This window comes from Ranitomeya imitator, chromosome 7 (assembly GCF_032444005.1).
Source record: "Ranitomeya imitator isolate aRanImi1 chromosome 7, aRanImi1.pri, whole genome shotgun sequence".
In the NCBI taxonomy this organism is placed as follows: Eukaryota; Metazoa; Chordata; class Amphibia; order Anura; family Dendrobatidae; genus Ranitomeya; species Ranitomeya imitator.
In genome coordinates, this window is record NC_091288.1 from 84,387,619 (window position 1) to 84,407,330 (window position 19,712).

At 43.1% G+C, this 19,712-nt stretch overlaps 1 protein-coding gene across 2 annotated transcripts in view; it reads left to right on the top strand.

Moving 5' to 3' along the window:
- The window catches only part of NME9 (NME/NM23 family member 9), an 82,901-nt gene that overhangs the window by 35,691 nt on the left and 27,498 nt on the right, over positions 1-19,712 (top strand). For both annotated transcript variants that reach the window (XR_011314657.1, XM_069733557.1), the window contains exon 10: positions 4,651-4,847. Coding sequence is in view for 1 of the 2 variants with exons in the window: in XM_069733557.1 (XP_069589658.1) it covers positions 4,651-4,847 (197 nt within the window). In the remaining variant the exon portion in view is untranslated. The remainder of the gene's footprint in view (positions 1-4,650; positions 4,848-19,712) is intronic.

Below are 19,712 nucleotides of genomic sequence, written 5' to 3' on the forward strand. Positions count from 1 at the left end.
ACCACGCAAAGAGGGCAAAAAAGACCCACCGTGCCGAACTAACGGCACGGCGGTACACCCTTTGCTTCTCAGAGCTACCAGCAAAACAAAAGACAAGCTGGACAGAAAAAAAGCAACAAAATAGCAAAAAAGCACTTAGCTATACAGAGCAGCAGGACACAGGAACAATCAGGAGAAGCTCAGATCCAACACTGGAACATTGACAAGGAGCAGGGATAGCAGCATCAGGCGGAGTTAAGTAACGAAGCAGTTAACGAGCTCACCAGAACACCTGAGGAAGGAAGCTCAGAAGCTGCAGTACCACTTGTGACCACAGGAGTGAATTCAGCCACAGAATTCACAACACATAGTACAACAACTCGACAAACAAAGCAACACAAACAAGGATTAACAGAACACTCCAGGCATACAAAATATTCATGCACATATAACAGAGGAATGCAGCGGGGCGTGGAGGTAGGGGAATAAACCAAAATAGAGAAGGATAGGGAGTTGTTGTGAATTCTGTTGTCGAACTCCCTCCTGTGGTCGTGAGTGGTGCTTCGGCGAGTTCTGTCTATGGGCTCCATCTGGTGGCTATGAGTGAAGCTGCTGCTTCTGAGGTTCCTTACACAGGTGACGTGGGTTGTCCTTTGGTTGGCTGCTCTATTTAACTCCTCTCAGATCGTTACTCCATGCCAGCTGTCAATGTTTTTGCATTTGTTCAGTTCGCTCCTGGATCTCTCTGGTGACCTGCCTTCTCCTGCAGAAGCTAAGTTCCTGATAGTCATTATTTGTTCACTGTTTTCTTGTCCAGCTGGTTTTCATGATTTTGTCTTGCTAGCTGGAAGCTCTGGGATGCAGAGTGGTCCCTCCGCACCGTGAGTCGGTGCGGAGGTCTTTTTTGCACACTCTGCGTGGTCTTTTGTAGGTTTTTGTGCTGATTGCAAAGTTACCTTTCCTATCCTCTGTCTATTTAGTAAGTCTGGCCTCCCTTTGCTGAAACCTGTTTCATCTCTGCGTTTGTGACTTTCATCTTTACTCACAGTCAATATATGTGGGGGGCTTCCTTTGCCTTTGGGGAGTTTCTCTGAGGCAAGGTAGGCTTTATTTTCTATCTCTAGGGCTAGATAGTTCTTAGGCTGTGACGAGGCGCCTAGGTCTGGTCAGGAGCGCTCCATGGCTATTTTTAGTGTGTGTGATAGGATTAGGGCTTGCGGTCAGCAGAGCTCCCACATCCCAGAGCTCGTCCTGTATGAGGTTTAACTATCAGGTCATTCCGGGTGCTCCTAACCACCAGGTCATAACAGGGAGTTACCATACATACAAACCAAGCAACAGTCACAGATAACTCCTCCAACTCTCCTTCTGAGCGCCTCTCCCTCTGTTAGCCATGCAGCAAATGCTTGCTCTGACAAGGATTTGTAACAGAGCCCAGATTATTAAGGGGAAAGGAGTGGCTAATGGAGCTCATCTGTGAGCACAGGGATTTCCAACATGGCCGATTTACCCCTGTTCTGCCACAAGAAATAAACACATTTAACATGAAGAAGTGCTTCTTCTCAGTGCCGGAGTAGGAGCAATCAGATGCTGCTGTCTTCTTGCTCCATACAGTCGCAGTAACCCCGTGACCATTTATCTCCTCATCCTTATTCCTATTGAGTTTGTTTTTTTTCTCCCTCTTCCTATCTTCCTCACTATTTTTTGGGAGTGTTTTGTATGATAGTGAGTTTCAGTTATCGCTGTCTGTCTTTATGTCTTATTTCCCTTACATTTCTGTCCCATGCCTCATGGTATGGTGGAGGGAACAGATTAGGGTTTAACAGGAACATAGCAAGGTCAGAGACCCAGGCCTTTCTATCATCATTAGTACTCCTGGGGCAGGGATAGTTTGGGTCCCAATTTCAGGAAAAGTTTTGGGCCCCTCTCCTTTACTTCTGTTGTGAATTCTGTTGTCGAACTCCCTCCTGTGGTTGTGAATGGTACTTCGGCGAGTTCTGTCTATGGGCTCCCTCTGGTGGCTATGAGTGAAGCTGCTGCTTCTGAGGTTCCTTACACAGGTGACGTGGTTTATCCTTTGGTTGGCTGCTCTATTTAACTCCTCTCAGATCGTTACTCCATGCCAGCTGTCAATGTTTTTGCATTCGTTCAGTTCGCTCCTGGATCTCTCTGGTGACCTGCCTTCTCCTGCAGAAGCTAAGTTCCTTATTGTCTTATTTTGTTCTCTGTTTTCTTGTCCAGCTGGTTTTCATGATTTTGTCTTGCTAGCTGGAAGCTCTGGGATGCAGAGTGGCCCCTCCGCACCGTGAGTCGGTGCGGAGGTCTTTTTTTGCACACTCTGCGTGGTCTTTGTAGGTTTTTGTGCTGATCGCAAAGTTACCTTTCCTATCCTCTGTCTATTTAGTAAGTCTGGCCTCCCTTTGCTGAAACCTGTTTCATTTCTATGTTTGTGACTTTCATCTTTACTCACAGTCAATATATGTGGGGGGCTTCCTTTACATTTGGGGAATTTCTCTGAGGCAAGGTAGGCTTTACTTTCTATCTATAGGGCTAGATAGTTCTTAGGCTGTGACGAGGCGCCTAGGTCTGGTCAGGAGCGCTCCATGGCTATTTCGAGTGTGTGTGATAGGATTAGGGCTTGCGGTCAGCAGAGCTCCCACAACCCAGAGCTTGTCCTGTATGAGGTTTAACTATCAGGTCATTCCGGGTGCTCCTAACCACCAGGTCATAACAACTTCAGACTGTCACACCATGACAATTGTACACCCAATCTCTGTGCCAAGTTCTAACATACATATCCTTTACACAACATAGACTCAATTAGTTAGGAAACACATTAAAGTACCTTTCATTTTTGTGCATACATTATATGATGATGCAAGTAAATTTTTTAAAGTTTTTTTCAGAATCACATCAGTTATTTTGTTACTTTGTTATTGTGGGCGGGGTTTATTAATAAAGTCTACATTATGAAAGCTTATTATTCATAAACCTATAAGAATGTAAAACTTATGAAAAAAAATATATACATATACAGTGGCCGAAATAAGTATTTGATCCCTTGCTGATTTTGTAAGATTGCCCACTGACAAATACATGAACAGTCTATAATTTTAAGGGTAGGTTAATTTTAACATGGAAAGATAGAATATCAAAAATAAAACCCAGAAAATTGCATTGTATAAATTTGCATTTTGCAGTGAGAAATAAGTATTTGACCCCTCTGGCAAACAAGACTTAATACTTGGTGGTAAATCCCTTGTTGGCAAGCACAGCAGTGAGACTTTTTTGTAGTTGATGGTGAGGTTTGCGCATGTCAGGAGGAATTTTGGTCCACTCCTTGCAGATCATCTCTAAATCATTAAGATTTTGAGGCTGTCTCTAGGCAACTCGGAGCTTCAACTCCCTCCATAAGTTTTCTATGGGATTAAGGTCTGGAGACTGGCTAGGCCACGCCATGACCTTAATGTGCTTCTTTTTGAACCAATCCTTTGTTGCCTTGGCTGTATGTTTTGGGTCATTGACTTGCTGGAAGACCCAACCACAACCCATTTTTAATGTCCTGGTGGAGGGAAGGAGGTTGTCACTCAGGATTTTATGGTACATGGCTCCATCCATTCTCCCATTGATTCGGCGAAGTAGTCCTGTGCCCTTAGCAGAGAAACACCCCCAAAACATAATGTTTTCACCTCCATGTTTGACAGTGGGCACGGTGTTCTTTGGGTCATAGGCAGCACTTCTCTTCCTCCAAACATGGCGAGTTGATTTAATGCAAAAGACCTCATTTTTTGTCTCATCTGACCACAGCACCTTCTCCCAATCACTCACAGAATCATCCAGGTGTTCATTGGCAAGCTTCAGACGGGCCTGCACATGTGCCTTCTTGAGCAGGGGGACCTTGCGGGCACTGCAGGATTTTAAACCTTTAAGGCATAATGTGTTACCAATGGTTTTCTTGATGACTGTGGTCCCAGCTGCCTTGAGATCATTAACAAGTTCCCCCGTGTAGTTTTAGGCTGATCTCTCACCTTCCTCATGATCAAGGATACCCCACGAAGTGAGATTTTGCATGGTGCCCCAGATCAATGTCGATTGACAGTCATTTTGTATTTCTTCCATTTTCTTACTATTGCACCATAGTTGTCTCCTTCTCACTCACCGTCTTACTTATGGTTTTGTAGCCCATTCCAGCTTTGGGCAGGTTTATGATTTTGTCTCTGACATCCTTATAAAGCTCTTTGGTCTTGCCCATGTTGTAGAGGTTAGCGTCTGACTGACTAACTGAGTCTGTGGACAGGAGTCTTTTATAAAGGTGACTATGTAAGACAGCTGTCTTTAATCCAGATAACAAGTTGATTAGGAGCGTCTAACTGGTCTGTAGGATCCAGAACTCTTAATGATTGGTAGGGGATAAAATACTTATTTCTATCTGCAAAATGCAAATACATTTATATAATTTATACAAAGTGATTTTCTGGATTTCATTTTTGATATTCTATATCTCAATGTTAAAATTAATCTACCCTTAAAATTATAGACTGTTCATGTCTTTGTCAGTGGGCAAACTTACAAAATCAGCAAGGGATCAAATACTTATTTCCCCCACTGTAAAATAAAAATATATTTAAAAGTCGGATAAGTGAAACAGTAAAAATGTGTTGTTGCTCCTAGTTTACGAGCTCAGTACGGCACTGAAGTTCTGTATAATGCCGTCCATGGAAGTAACGACAGAGAACAGGCCAGCAGAGAATTGGCATTCTTCTTCCCAAGTTTTAAACTTCAGCAACAGCTCACAGAGGAATCAGCCTCCAACACTCCAGAAAAGACCTTGGCATTGATCCGACCTGATCTTCTGAGAGACAGGAAAGGTAGGGATGTGGTACATCATCTTAAAAGTGCTGGAACACAAGTAATAATACATTAGTAATTGCCATTATGGTTATGATTTTAACTCTTGGGTGGTAGATGTTTTCACCTTTTATTACATTTGAACATTGTGGACAGTTTTAACACGAGACTGAACCATTCTTTCTATTGGTGAGAAACACTTGACGTGGTAATTTCACATTAATCCAAAAATATACAGAAACCGGTTTTCTTGGATATTTTATCCTTATTTAGAAGAGCTTAAAGGGAGCTTTTTTTAATCTCTGGGATGGTAGAATACGCTTTTCCTAAACTACATCAATGTCTCTGGACTAACTGGCCAATTCTATGTGTATAAGGGTGGATCCTATGCATAAAGAGGATCCTATATTTATTACTCTACCTTTCCACGAAGCTTACTTCTGTTTCATCTAACCCCTTTTTCTTGTATGCCCTCGTCTGATACACTGCGCTCCACCCTAATATTCTGTGATTTGCGTATTGCTAGCTTAATTGCTGGCGAGCAGCTACTCTCAAAGTGTAGAATATCGTTTCAGTCTGTGTTTTTCTATGGAGGCTAATGGACAGAGTTTCGACTCTATTTTTAATGACTTTTGTGTCCAGGAAGCTGATAATATTTTGACTGTGGATTATGGTGAATTTCAGCTTTCACTACATAGAATTCATGTATCTGAGGAAGTCCAATAGGGTCTTCAGTGACTTCTCCTATGTGCAAAAAAATGTTGGCAATAAATCTACCCCAGATTTTTGCAGGTTGTACAAATAAAATATTCTCATAGATCTAGTTCACAATAAAATTCTGGCATATAACAATTCACACAAGGGGGGCTGCTTTTGAGTCCTTCATGGTTCCACGGCTCTGTGCAAAAAACGTGCCAGAAAGAGGAAATAATTGTCATGTAAGACAGTCCCCAACAGATCCAATAAGAACTGTTGTTGGTCAGGTGGTAATGTACTGGCAGAAGCAGCTTACTCATTGCAGCTATATCCTTATTGTGCCCAATAAATATATAAAGGCCCACCAGTAGAGATGAGCAAATACAGTTAGGTCCATATATATTTGGACAGAGACAACATTTTTCTAATTTTGGTTATAGACATTACCACAATGAATTTTAAACAAAACAATTCAGATGCAGTTAAAGTTCAGACTTTCAGCTTTCATTTGAGGGTATCCACATTAAAATTGGATGAAGGGTTTAGGAGTTTCAGCTCCTAAACATGTGCCACCATGTTTTTAACCCCTTAATCCCATATGACGTACTATCCCGTCGAGGTGGGGTGGGCCTTAATTCCCACCGACGGGATAGTACGTCATAGGCGATCGGCCGCTCTCACGGGGGGAGCGCGGCCGATCGCGGCCGGGTGTCAGCTGACTATCGCAGCTGACATCCGGCACTATGTGCCAGGAGCGGTCATGCACCGCCCCCGGCACATTAACCCCCGGCACACCGCGATCAAACATGATCGCGATGTGCCGGCGGTACAGGAAAGCATCGCGCAGGGAGGGGGCTCCCTGCGTGCTTCCCTGAGATGATCGGTACAAGGTGATGTGCTCACCTTGTACCGAGCGTCTTCTCCCTGCAGTCCCCGGATCCAAAATGGCCGCAGGGCTGCATCCGGGTCCTGCAGGGAGTACTTCTGGGTCAGGAGCAGGCTGCAGCTCTGTAAGCCTGCAGCGATGAGTGAGATCGCCGATCTTACAGAGTGCTGTGCAAACTGTGAGATCGGCGATCTGTGATATCCCCCCCGGGACAAAGTAAAAAAGTAAAAAAAAAAATTTCCACATGTGTAAAAAAAAAAAAAAAAAATTACTAAATAAATAAATAAATAAATAATAAAATATTATTCCCATAAATACATTTCTTTATCTAAAAAAAAAAAAAAAACAATAAAAGTACACATATTTAGTATCGCCGCATCCGTAAGGACCCATCCTATAAAACTGTCCCACTAGTTAACCTCTTCAGTGAACACCGTAAGAAAAAAAAAAAAAAAAAAACGAGCCAAAAAACAACGCTTTATTATCATACAGCCGAACAAAAAGTGGAATAACACGCGATCAAAAAGACGGATGTAAATAACCATAGTATCGCTGAAAACGTCATCTTGTCCCGCAAAAAACGAGCTGCCACAAAGCATAATAAGCAAAAAAATAAAAAAGTTATAGTCCTGAGAATAAAGCGATGCCAAAATAATTATTTTTTCTATAAAATAGCTTTTATCGTATAAAAGCGCCAAAACATAAAAAAAATGATATAAATGAGGTATCGCTGTAATCGTACTGACCCGACGAATAAAACTGCTTTATCAATTTTACCAAACGCGGAACGGTATGAACGCCTCCCCCAAAAGAAATTCATGAATAGCTGGTTTTTGGTCATTCTGCCTCACAAAATTCGGAATAAAAAGTGATCAAAAACTGTCACGTGTCCAAAAATGTTACCAATACAAACGTCAACTCGTCCCGCAAAAAACAAGACCTCAGATGACTCTGTGGACTCAAATATGGAAAAATAAAAAGGTCTCAAAATGTGGAGACGCAAAAACTTTTTTGCTATAAAAAAGCATCTTTTAGGGTGTGACAGCTGCCAATCATAAAAATCCGATATAAAAAACGCTATAAAAGTAAATCAAACCCCCCTTCATCACCCCCTTAGTTAGGGAAAATAATAAAATAAAAAAAATGTATTTATTTCCATTTTCCCATCAGGGTTAGGGCTAGGGCTAGGGTTAGGGCTAGGGTTAGGGCTAGAGCTAGGGTTAGGGCTAGGGTTAGGGCTAGGGTTGGGGCTAGGGTTGGGGCTAGGGTTGGGGCTGGGGTTAGGGCTAGGTTTAGGGTTGGGGCTAGGGTTGGGGTTAGGGTTGGGGTTAGGGCTAGGGTTAGGGCTAGGGTTAGGGTTAGGGTTGGGGTTAGGGTTCAGAGCTAAAGTTAGGGTTAGGGTTGGGGCTAAAGTTAGGGTTAGGGTTGGGGCTAAAGTTAGGGTTAGGGTTTGGATTATATTTACGGTTGGGACTAGAGTTGGGATTAGAGTTAGAGGTGTGTCAGGGTTAGGGGTGTGGTTAGGGTTACCGTTGGGATTATGGTTAGGGGTGTTTTTGGATTAGGGTTTCAGGTAGAATTGGGGAGTTTCCACTTTTCAGGCACATCAGGGGCTCTCCAAACGCGACATGGCGTCCGATCTCAATTCCAGCCAATTCTGCATTGAAAAAGTAAAACAGTGCGCCTTCCCTTCCGAGCTCTCCGGTGCGCCCAAACAGGGGTTTACCCCAACATATGGGGTATCAGGGTACTCAGGACAAATTGGACAAAAACTTTTGGGGTCCAAGTTCTCTTGTTATCCTTGGGAAAATAGAAATGTGGGGGGCTAAAAATCATTTTTGTGGGAAAAATAAAAATTTTTTATTTTCGCGGCTCTGCGTTGTAAACTGCAGTGAAACACTTGGGGGTTCAAAGTTATCACAACACATCTAGATAAGTTCCTTGGGGGGGGTCTAGTTTCCAATATGGGGTCACTTGTGGGGGTTTCTACTGTTTGGGTACATCAGGGGCTCTGCAAATGTAACATGATGCCTGCAGACCAATCCATCTAAGTCTGTATTCCAAATGGCGCTCCTTCCCTTCCGAGCTCTGCCATGCGCCCAAACAGTGGTTCCCCCCCCACATATGGGGTATCGGCGTACTCAGGACAAATTGGACAACAACTTTTGGGGTCCAATTTATCCTGTTACCCTTGTGAAAATACAAAACTGGGGGCTGAAAAATCATTTTTGTGAAAAAAAAAAGTTATTTTCACGGCTCTGCGTTATAAACTGTAGTGAAACACTTGGGGGTTCAAAGTTCTCACAACACATCTAGATAAGTTCCTTGGGGGGTCTAGTTTTCAATATGGGGTCACTTGTGAGGGTTTCTACTGTTTGGGTACATCAGGGGCTCTGCAAATGTAACATGATGCCTGCAGACCAATCCATCTAAGTCTGTATTCCAAATGGCGCTCCTTCCCTTCCGAGCTCTGCCATGCGCCCAAACAGTGCTTCCCCCCCACAAATGGGGTATCAGCGTACTCAGGACAAATTGGACAACAACTTTTGGGGTCCAATTTATCCTGTTACCCTTGTGAAAATACAAAACTGGGGACTAAAAAATCATTTTTGTGAAAAAAAAAAAGAATTTTTATTTTCACGGCTCGGCGTTATAAACTGTAGTAAAACACTTGGGGGCTCAAAGCTCTCAAAACACATCTAGATAAGTTCCTTAGGGGGTCTACTTTCCAAAATGGTGTCACTTGTGGGTGGTTTCAATGTTTAGGCACATCAGGGGCTCTTCAAATGCAACATGGCGTCCCATCTCAATTCCAGTCAATTTTGTATTGAAAAGTCAAATGGCGCTCCTTCCCTTCCGAGCTCTGCCATGCGCCCAAACAATGGTTTACACCCACATATGGGGTATCAGCGTACTCAGGACAAATTGGACAACAACTTTTGTGGTCTAATTTCTTCTCTTACCCTTGGCAAAATAAAAAATTGGGGGCAAAAAGATCATTTTTGTGAAAAAATATGATTTTTTATTTTTACGGCTCTGCATTATAAACTTCTATGAAGCACTTGGTGGGTCAAAGTGCTCACCACACATCTAGATCAGTTCCTTAAGGGGTCTACTTTCCAAAATTGTGTCACTTGTGGGGGGTTTCAATGTTTAGGCACATCAGAGGCTCTCCAAACGCAACATGGCGTCCCATCTCAATTCCAGTCAATTTTGCATTGAAAAGTCAAATGGCGTTCCTTTCCTTCCGAGCTCTGCCATGCGCCCAAACAGTGGTTTATCCCCACATATGGGGTATCAACGTACTCAGGACAAATTGTACAACAACTTTCGGGGTCCATTTTCTCCTGTTACCCTTGGTAAAATAAAACAAATTGGAGCTGAAATAAATTTTGTGTGAAAAACGTTAAATGTTCATTTTTATTTAAACATTCCAAAAATTCCTGTAAAACACCTGAAGGGTTAATAAACTTCTTGAATGTGGTTTTGAGCACTTTGAGGGGTGCAGTTTTTAGAATGGTGTCACACTTGGGTATTTTCTATCATATAGACCCCTCAAAATGGCTTCAAATGATATGTGGTCCCTAAAAAAAATGGTGTTGTAAAAATGAGAAATTGCTGGTCAACTTTGAACCCTTATAACTCCCTAACAAAAAAAAATTTTGGTTCCAAAATTGTGCTGATGTAAAGTAGACATGTGGGAAATGTTACTTATTAAGTATTTTGCATGACATATCTCTGTGATTTAAGGGTATAAAAATTCAAAGTTGGAAAATTGCGAAATTTTCAAAATTTTCGCCAAATTTCCGTTTTTTTCTTAAATAAACACAAGTTTTATCGAATAAATTTTACCACTAACATTAAGTACAATATGTCACAAGAAAACATTGTCAGAATCGCCAAGATCCGTTGAAGCGTTCCAGAGTTATAATCTCATAAAGGGACAGTGGTCAGAATTGTAAAAATTGGCCCGGTCATTAACGTGCAAACCACCCTCGGGGCTTAAGGGGTTAAAGGGACCAAAAGTAATTGGACAGATTCAATAATTTTAAATAAAATGTTCATTTTTAGCACTTGGTTGAAAATCCTTTGTTGGCAATGGCTGCCTGAAGCCTTGAACTCATGGACATCACCAGACGCTGTGTTTCCTCCTTTTTGATGCTCTGCCAGGCCTTCTGTGGTTTTCAGTTGCTGTTTGTTTGTGGGCCTTTCTGTCTGAAGATTAGTCTTTAACAAGTGAAATGCATGCTCAATTGGGTTGAGATCAGGTGACTGACTTGGCCATTCAAGAATATTCCACTTCTTTGCTTTAATAAACTCCTGGTTTGCTTTGGCTATATGTTTTGGGTCATTGTCCATCTGTAGTGTGAAATGACAAACAATCAGTTTGGCTGCATTTGGCTGGATCTGAACACACAGTATGTCTCTGAATACCTCAGAATTCATTCAGCTGCTTCTGTCCTGTGTCACATCATCAATAAACACTAGTGACCCAGTGCCACTGGCAGCCATGCATGCCCAAGCCATCACACTGCCTCCGTTGTGTTTTACAGATGATGTGGTATGCTTTGGATCATGAGCTCTACCACGCCTTCACCATACTTTTCTCTTTCCATCATTCTGGTAGAGTTTGATCTTGGTTTCATCTGTCCAAAGAATGTTCTTCCAGAACTGTGCTGGCTTTTTTAGATGTTTTTTAGCAAAGTCCAGTCTAGCCTTTTTATTCTTGATGATTATGAGTGGCTTGCACCGTGCAGTGAACCCTCTTTATTTTACTTTCATGCAGTCTTCTCTTTATGGTAGGTTTGGATGTTGATACGCCTACCTCCTGGAGAGTGTTGGTCACTTGGTTGGCTGTTGTGAAGGGGTTTCTCTTCCCCATGGAGATTATTCTGCGATCATCCACCACTGTTGTCTTCCGTGGGCGCCCAGGTCTTTTTGCATTGATGAGTTCACCAGTGCTTGCTTTCTTTCTCAGGATGTACCAAACTGTAGATTTTGCCACTCCTAATATTGTAGCAATTTCTCAGATGGGCTTTTTCTGTTTTCGCATCTTAAGGATGGCTTGTTTCACCTGCAAGGAGGGCTCCTTTGACTGCATGTTTACTTCACAACAAAACCTTCCATATGCAAGCACCACACCTCATATCAACTCCAGGCCTGTTATCTGCTTAGTTGACAATGACATAACGAAGGGATTGCCCACACCTGTCCATGAAATAGCCTTGGAGTCAATTGTCCAATTACTTTTGGTCCCTTTAAAAACAGGGTGGCACATGTTAAGGAGCTGAAACTCCTAAACTCTTCATCCAATTTTAATGTGGATATCCTCAAATGAAAGCTGAAAGTCTGAACTTCAACTGCATCTGAATTGTTTTATTTAAAATTCATTGTGGTAATGTCTATAACCAAAATTAGAAAAATGTTGTCTCTGTCCAAATATATAGGGACCTAACTGTATATTCAAATGGAATTGAATTCTACTCCAATATTAAAAAAAGTCCACATTCACCAAAATGTTGATTGTTTTACAGTTTGCTTCCATGTGCGTTCAGCAGAATCATGGAAATTGGCTACCATTTTTCTGGATCATAAAAGGACCCTTAAAAGGTTAAAAAATAAAAAACTTATGCTCATCTAACCTCACACTTCTCTGGCCCTTCCACTCTGCACGGTCCTCCATTCAGTCCTTGGTGCATCTTCTTATCACTGCTGAGCGCTGAATCCCCATCATTTCTGCACATGCAAGTCCGAGGTCACTATGCACGTCATGCAGGGAATTCAGCTCTTGGTGGCAGTGATAAGAACATGTGCCGAAAACTGGATGGGGACAGTGAAGAGTGGAGAATCCAGAGAAGTGAGCGGTGAGTACAAGTACTTTTTTATTTTTTGCAATGTAGGTTTTTTTTACTCTGGTATCTGGAAAGACTTCAGTGCATAATAAGGGACATTCATTTCCAAGGAGAATAACTTTGCTGCAAATCAAATTTCCTGAGAAAATCCATATGATTTGGCAAATTTGAATTTTATCAGTTCCGCTCATCTCTACTCACCATAGAAACCAGCCAGATGTCATCTAGAATCACAGTCATATTCTTAATTACAATTGTGCTCAAAAGTTTACATACCCCAGCAGAATTTTTGCTTTCTTGGCCTTTTGCCCTTTTTTCAGAGAATATGAATTATCACACCAAAACTTTTTCTCCACTGATGGATAGTGGTTGGGCGAAGCCATTTATTGTCAAACTACTGTATTTTCTCTTTTTAAATCATAATGACAACTCAAAACATCCAAATGACCCTGATCAAATTTTCACATACTGTTAGGGCTGGCAGAACGCACTAAATATAAAGGAAGATATAAGGTGCGTTCGCAGCCCGGGGTCTACCATGCAGAGATAACACCTGCTGCTCGGTAATGGCGGACAGTATATGGCGGTATAATGAGAACACAAGGGTTAACTTCACTCAGTATATACGGAGACGAACCCTGTGAACGCTAGTGTTTGGTCACAGGACTCTGCCCCAAAACACAGGGTTAGAGTTCCTCTAGACCCACTAGCGCTCGGCGCTGCTACTGTGGTGCCATTGAGAAAACTAACTAATAAAGATTTAGCGAAACTGAGTGAGCGCAGCGCCGCTCTGGCGGATGCCACTATCCGCCCTAGCTAGGGACCGGAAAGTGCACTAAATGCGCATGGCGCCACACTGGTGGACGCTTTTGAATTGATGAAGTATGATCGTGCTTAGGGTTAGTCCAGTTTATACCCCTCTGGGCCAGATTATACCCCGGGTATATTCTGGCCTAGCCTAAACTATACCCTGGGGTACAAATTGGACTAGTCCAGATTATACCCCTCCGGGTCAGAATATACCCCAGCTGCAGATCAGATTTTTCGGCCTTTTGAGAACCATTGAGTGATATAATCAATAACGGAGCCCCAGGCAGCAAATGGGGCCCCAGGCAGTGTACAGGGGCCCCAGGCAGCACAGAGGGGCCCCAGGAAGAGCACAGGGGCCCCAGGCACCACAGAGGGGCCCCAGGCAGCACAGAGGGGCCCCAGGAAGAGCACAGGGGCCACAAGAAGTGCACGGGGCCCCAAACAGCGTACGGGGCTCCAGGCAGTGCACAGGGCCCCGGGCAGCGCACAGGGGCCCCAGGCAGCGCACAGGGGCCCCAGGCAGCACAGGGAGGCCCCAGGCAGAGCACAGGGGCAACAGGAAGCGCACGGGGCCCCAAGCAGTGCACAGGACCCCAGGCAGCCCACAGGGACCCCAGACAGCCCATAGGGCCCCAGGCAGCACACAGGACCCCAGGCAGCCCACAGAACCCCAGGCAGCCCACAGGGGAGTCCCAGATAGCGCACAGGGGGCAGAGACAGTGAGCAAGGGGGTAAGAGATAGCGCGCAAGGGGGGAAATAGACAGAGCTCATGTCCCCTGTGCGCTGTCTGGGACCCCCTGTGCACTATCTGGGACCCACTGTACGCTGCCTGGGACCCCCTTTGCGATGTCTGGGGCCCTGCTCTTGAGTATATCACTCAATCCTGTAAGGCTAGTTTCACATTTGCGTACAGCCGTGCGCACGCGTACGCTCTCAGTGAAGCCTTGACCACTGCTGTGCCCCGCCGCCTAATCTCCGCTCACGTTCTTTTGACGGTGCTGCAACCCGCGGCGAAGGCAACAAGTTGGATTTTCTTGCGTTCACCGAATCGTCAAAACAACGCATGCGGACGCAAATGCAAACATCCGCAGGGCCTGCGTACCCAATGATAAAGATAGGGTATGCAGGCCGCATGCTGCCACATGCCTACCTGGGCGGAGCTTAACTGGCAGGCGTGGCAGTGGGCGGGGCTTCACTAAGAGCGTACAAAGCCGTGCGCAAATGTGAAACTAGCCTAAGATGTCTAGGGCCCCTGTGCAATGTGCGATGTCTGGGGCCCCAGTGCGATATCTGGGGCCCCGTTCTTGAGTACATCACTCAATGGTTCTCATAAGCGTGAAAAATCTGATCTACAGCAGCAGGGGTATATTCTGGCCCAGAGGAGTATAATCTGGCCTAGGTATAATATAGCCATGGTCTATACTCCTCTAGGGCAGAATATTAGTGTATTTTTGCTGCTGTAGTGCTACAGTATATATAGATGCACATACACAAACCATATACCATTTCATGCAGCGTTTGTCAGATTTTCAAGCAGTCTGCAGCAGATTTCCCTCTTCCACGTGACACGGAGAAATCTGCTGTGCTTCTGCACAAAAAAATCCACATCGTTGGGAAGCGGATTTTGATGCAGATTGACTGCTGATTTTTTCCCTGTTGAAAATCAGCAGCAAATCTAGTGCAAGGGAACAGGTGGACTAGACTTATAGCATGTGTTGGAGGCATTAAATTGAACTGACAGTAGAAGGTGCAGTGCCATCAGTGCATAGTTAATGTTATGTGCTGTAACTTGTTATGTATGTTTCTCCCTGCTCTCTATGATATGCACCTTAAGTTCTCCAGTGTGAGTTCCTATTCTATCCTGATAAGGTATATAAAGTGAACTTGGAACACCTCCAACGAAAAAAAAAAGTTTTCCAATTTTGACAACAATGGAAGACCAACTATATCATCAACTTTTGAGATTCTACACTGCAACAGAACAAAAGTACCCCCAGTGGATCTACGATCTACCTCCAGAGAAACGTTCAAATGCCAAGTCCCAGTTTAGACAAACATTTAAGCCATATTGAGCAGAGACAGGGATAATTTACTATGGAAAAAAGGAGGTTCTCACTAAAAGCCGACTGCCATATATCCTGAAGGCCTGTCACGACAACCCAACTTCTGGGGGCCATTTTGGCAGAGATAAAACATTTGCCAAAATTTCTGACCATTATTACTGGAAGGGAATGAAGAATGATGCTTACCAACATGTCAAAGCCTGTCAAAAATGTTTTGTCACATGTCCCAAAATCAGCAAAGAAGCTCCACCATTCAACAGTATACCAGTGCCTGGAAAAGTATGGAGCTTAGTTGGGATTGATATGATCGGTCCTCTTCAGGAAACATCAAACGGCAACAAATATGTAGTTGCTACACTACATAAAGAAAAGAACCAGCATCATACAAATGGGGTCACCACACCCAATACTTTAAATACAAAAAATAGCAAAGTTTATTGAAACAACAACACACAGAAGACTGTAGTAAAAACAATTAAAAACTCCCCAAAACAGTGGGAGATAAGGGTCCATATAATACAAGAGTACAATACTCAGAAAACATTGCAGAGTCTATATCACATTTATAAAGGTCAACATTAGAATGTAACCATACAGAGGATGGTATGAGTCAAACCTTATAAGCATGCTGTGTCTCCTAACATGTTAGATAAATACAATAACCCAATACTGTTGTTAGCTGTATGGACAGCTTGCATACCTATAAAGCGATATCCCAAGAGGAATTGTGGGAATAGCACAGTGCCCACAGGGGCAAAATACAAAGTGGCTTCCACATGAAAAAGCTGAGGATCCAGAATCTTATCCCCCACCATCAACCAGGTTACCAACTAAATGAATGGATGGACTCAAGCAATGTATGACCCACGCGTATCGATGCTAGAGGCGTCTTCCTCAAGGTCCACAGTCCACTAGTAATGTAATCATCCTTTAAATACATAGAATTTCAGAAAATAACACAAACCAGGTGTGCAGTACAATGGTGGCGAAGCTCAGGAAGAGAGTGTAGGAGCGGCGTGTATGCATCACTGGTGCGCTGGCGCCAAGCTCTGAGTTGTACACTGCGCATGCGTCCAACATCGAGTCAGAGCACCATGGCAACCTATGTAAGCAAAACGTCTCGTACACGCTGACATTCAGCCCGATCTTAAGTCACTGTGTACCTCAGGAATTAACCCCGATCTTGTCCAAATTGCAATACCGGGCTGGATGTCCAGCTATGGACACATGTAAGAAGGACTGCGCATGCGGACGAATTACTATGGCAGCAGGACGCATAAATACACACCCGTAAATGACAACTAAGAACCTTTATACCAATGCCCTCTGAATATGTCTTGGTGTAAATGTGGTTCAGCTAGGGCGTACTCAATAAAAATTATAAATACAACACCCTGAATAGAAATTGCGCATGCGCAGTCGACGAAAGCAGGAATAAACCCTATATGGGTAGGGTTGAGAACGAGGAAACAAGGAGGAGGAGTTCGGCCCCAGAACAATGATAGAACTAGCCGGGTAAACCATTTAGTAAGTTGAACATAATGCAGTTTCGTGAACGGGAGGGAGGAGTTTAACCCCACAGACACTGGTACAGCAAAACAAATGCCCAGTTTGAAACGTGCTAAAGAATGTAATACATGTTTGCTGTAGGCATTACTATCAGACTTCACGTAGTACGATATTTATCCATTACAAGCCTATAACAAAACTCGGTTGTTACCCTGTATATGACAGGGCTAGAGGAATCTAGCTAAGCGGTTATAATTGCCCAATGGCAAATTGAAATATTAGCAGGGGAAAAGGGGAGGTGACGCACATACAAAGTCGAAAATGAACTTAAATAAATACTGTTATAACCTTACACCCCTACGACAGGGATTAGCCTCAATAATAAATATATTAAGGCATGTGGCAAGATAACGCCACACGATTTGTTGTCAATAGTTCATTTGTAAACCGTTACCAGTATTGATATAACCTTAAGCTGCAAACCGCAAACCGCTAAACATGAATGATAGCTACCAAACCCAGACAGTGCATAACAGGATAAGAAATAAATATATGCTAAGTCCTTATACCTATAATCAACCCTGTCCACATCAATCAAAAAGGGAGCACCCTGATGTTACAGGAATATGCTGGAACAGTCAATGTAGAAAATTGCACAAAAAGTGCTAAGTAAACATGAGTGATCGAAGTGACCAATCAATCAATATGATAGGGGAATATATAGTTGCTGTCACTGATCATTTCTCAAAGTGGACTGTAGCAACATCTGTTCCAGACAAAAGTGCCATGTCAGTAGCAAAATTTTTGTACAACATTATTTGCCGCTTAGGCTGTATGGACACTCTGATTAGCGACCAGGGAAGAGAGTTTGTGAACTCGATCATCGAAAACCTGATGGATCATTTTAAAACAGATCACCGCATTTCATCTGCCTACCACCCACAAACAAATGGCCAGCGGGAACGTGACAATCGAACACTCAAAGAATCTCTTTGCAAGCTTGTCAATGACCAAGGAACCAACTGGGACCAGTTCATCCCTGGTGTTTTGTTTGCCTATCACACATCTGTGCATGCCTCAACGAAGTGCACTCCATTTGAGGTCATGTATGGACGAAAGGCTAAGCTTCCTATTGACCTCAATCCATCAGCAAATGTCACTGTGGATGTCATGTCTCTTTCAGATGATGCCAACCCTGATGTGCTAAATACACTCACAACCATTCATAACAGGATCCTCTCAACTGTAAGTACCAACATCCATTCTGCTCAGGAACACCAAAAGTGTGCCTTTGATCGCCGACACAAGAGCAACAAAGAAATCACTGCTGGCACCATTGTTTATATAAAAAATCAATTGTATTCATCGCATGGGTTCAAAGATGGCACCACGCTGGGTTGGACCCTACTTAGTTGTGGAATCTTTAAGGGACGAGTAAAACTTAAGAACAATAAGACTGGCAAGATACTAAGCAACACCTACCATGCCAGCAACCTTAAGATTTACCAGGATGAAAAGACTTCTCTACCACCCCAGTCCCCTGATGACTGTCCCAGTGACTCTGCCACACAGAAACACCAGCAAACCAAGACTTTCAACCCACTACCAAGTTCAGGAAGGAAGTATCTTACCACCACTCTTGACCTTACGTTTAATAGAGTTGTGTACTTTGGAGGCACAAGAGATCTTGGACAACCACGGCATACATATACAGTAAAACCAAAGGTGATGGGAACTGCTATTTTCGGGCCATAAGCTATTTCCTGACAGGAACAGAGGACAACTACTCCCTTCTCAAAGCTAAAGTAATCCACCAGATGAAAACTGACTTGTCCAAAAAACTACAGGGCTACTGTAATCAAGATGTGAATGAATATGTGAACACCTCTGATGGTGATCGAGATGGTTTGGTGTGAGCTGGACCGCAGAGTGAAGGCAAAAAGGCCAACAAGTGCTCAGCATCTCTGGGAACTCCTTCAAGATTGTTGGAAGACCATTCCCGGTGACTACCTCTTGAAACTCATCAAGAGAATGCCAAGAGTGTGCAAAGCAGCCATCAAAGCAAAAGGTGGCTACTTTGAAGAACCTAGAATATAAGACATAATTTCAGTTGTTTCACACTTTTTTGTTAAGTATATAATTCCACATGTGTTAATTCATAGTTTTGATGCCTTCAGTGTGAATGTACAATTTTCATAGTCATGAAAATACAGAAAAATCTTTAAATGAGAAGGTGTGTCCAAACTTTTGGTCTGCACTGTACATAGAAAGAAACAAACAAACAGTAGCAATAAATTTAAAGACAAAGTAGAAAAGTGACTAAAACAGGTGTATTACACAAGGTCCACCTATGTTTCAAAGGATGGGAGAGCAAACTGTGGTAATGGATTAAAGAAAAAGGTAAGGAGCGAGGAGGGAAAAGGAAAAATAAAGTGCCAGTGCAAAATACCCTTACCCATATAAGAGACATTGACTATTGGGACACCGAGCACATTCATGACTTTAGTGGAATAAGACAAACAAACTTCAGACCAGAATACATTTTCTTAGTCCATAATACCTCAATACCAGTGGTAGAGGAAGCTATGGCAGCAGAGGAAATTCACATGCAAGACCACAACAAAAGAATAAAGAGAGCACAAGAATCCAAAATAAAAATTACACAAAAGGTTATTCAATATACATTGAAATAAACAAACAGTAGCAATACAATTTAAAGACAAAATAGAAAAGTGACTAAAACAGGTGTATCATACAAGGTCCACCTATGTTTAAAAGGATGGGAGAGCAAACTGTGGTAACGGATTAAAGAAAAAGGTAAGAAGGGAGGAAGGAAAAGGAAAAATAAAGTGCCAGTGCAAATCAACACTCCCATATACCCAAAAAAAGTACGGGTGCCAGCAGGGTTGGACTGGCCCACCAGAGAACCGGAGAATCCTCCGGTGGGCCCTGGCTTCTCCTTCAGAAGAGTTCATAGTGCAAACCTTGCAGTTCCTATGGGGCTCTTCATTGGGGGAGAAATGTGGGCCCTCAGAATCAAATCCTCCAGTGGGCCCAATGTTCTCCAG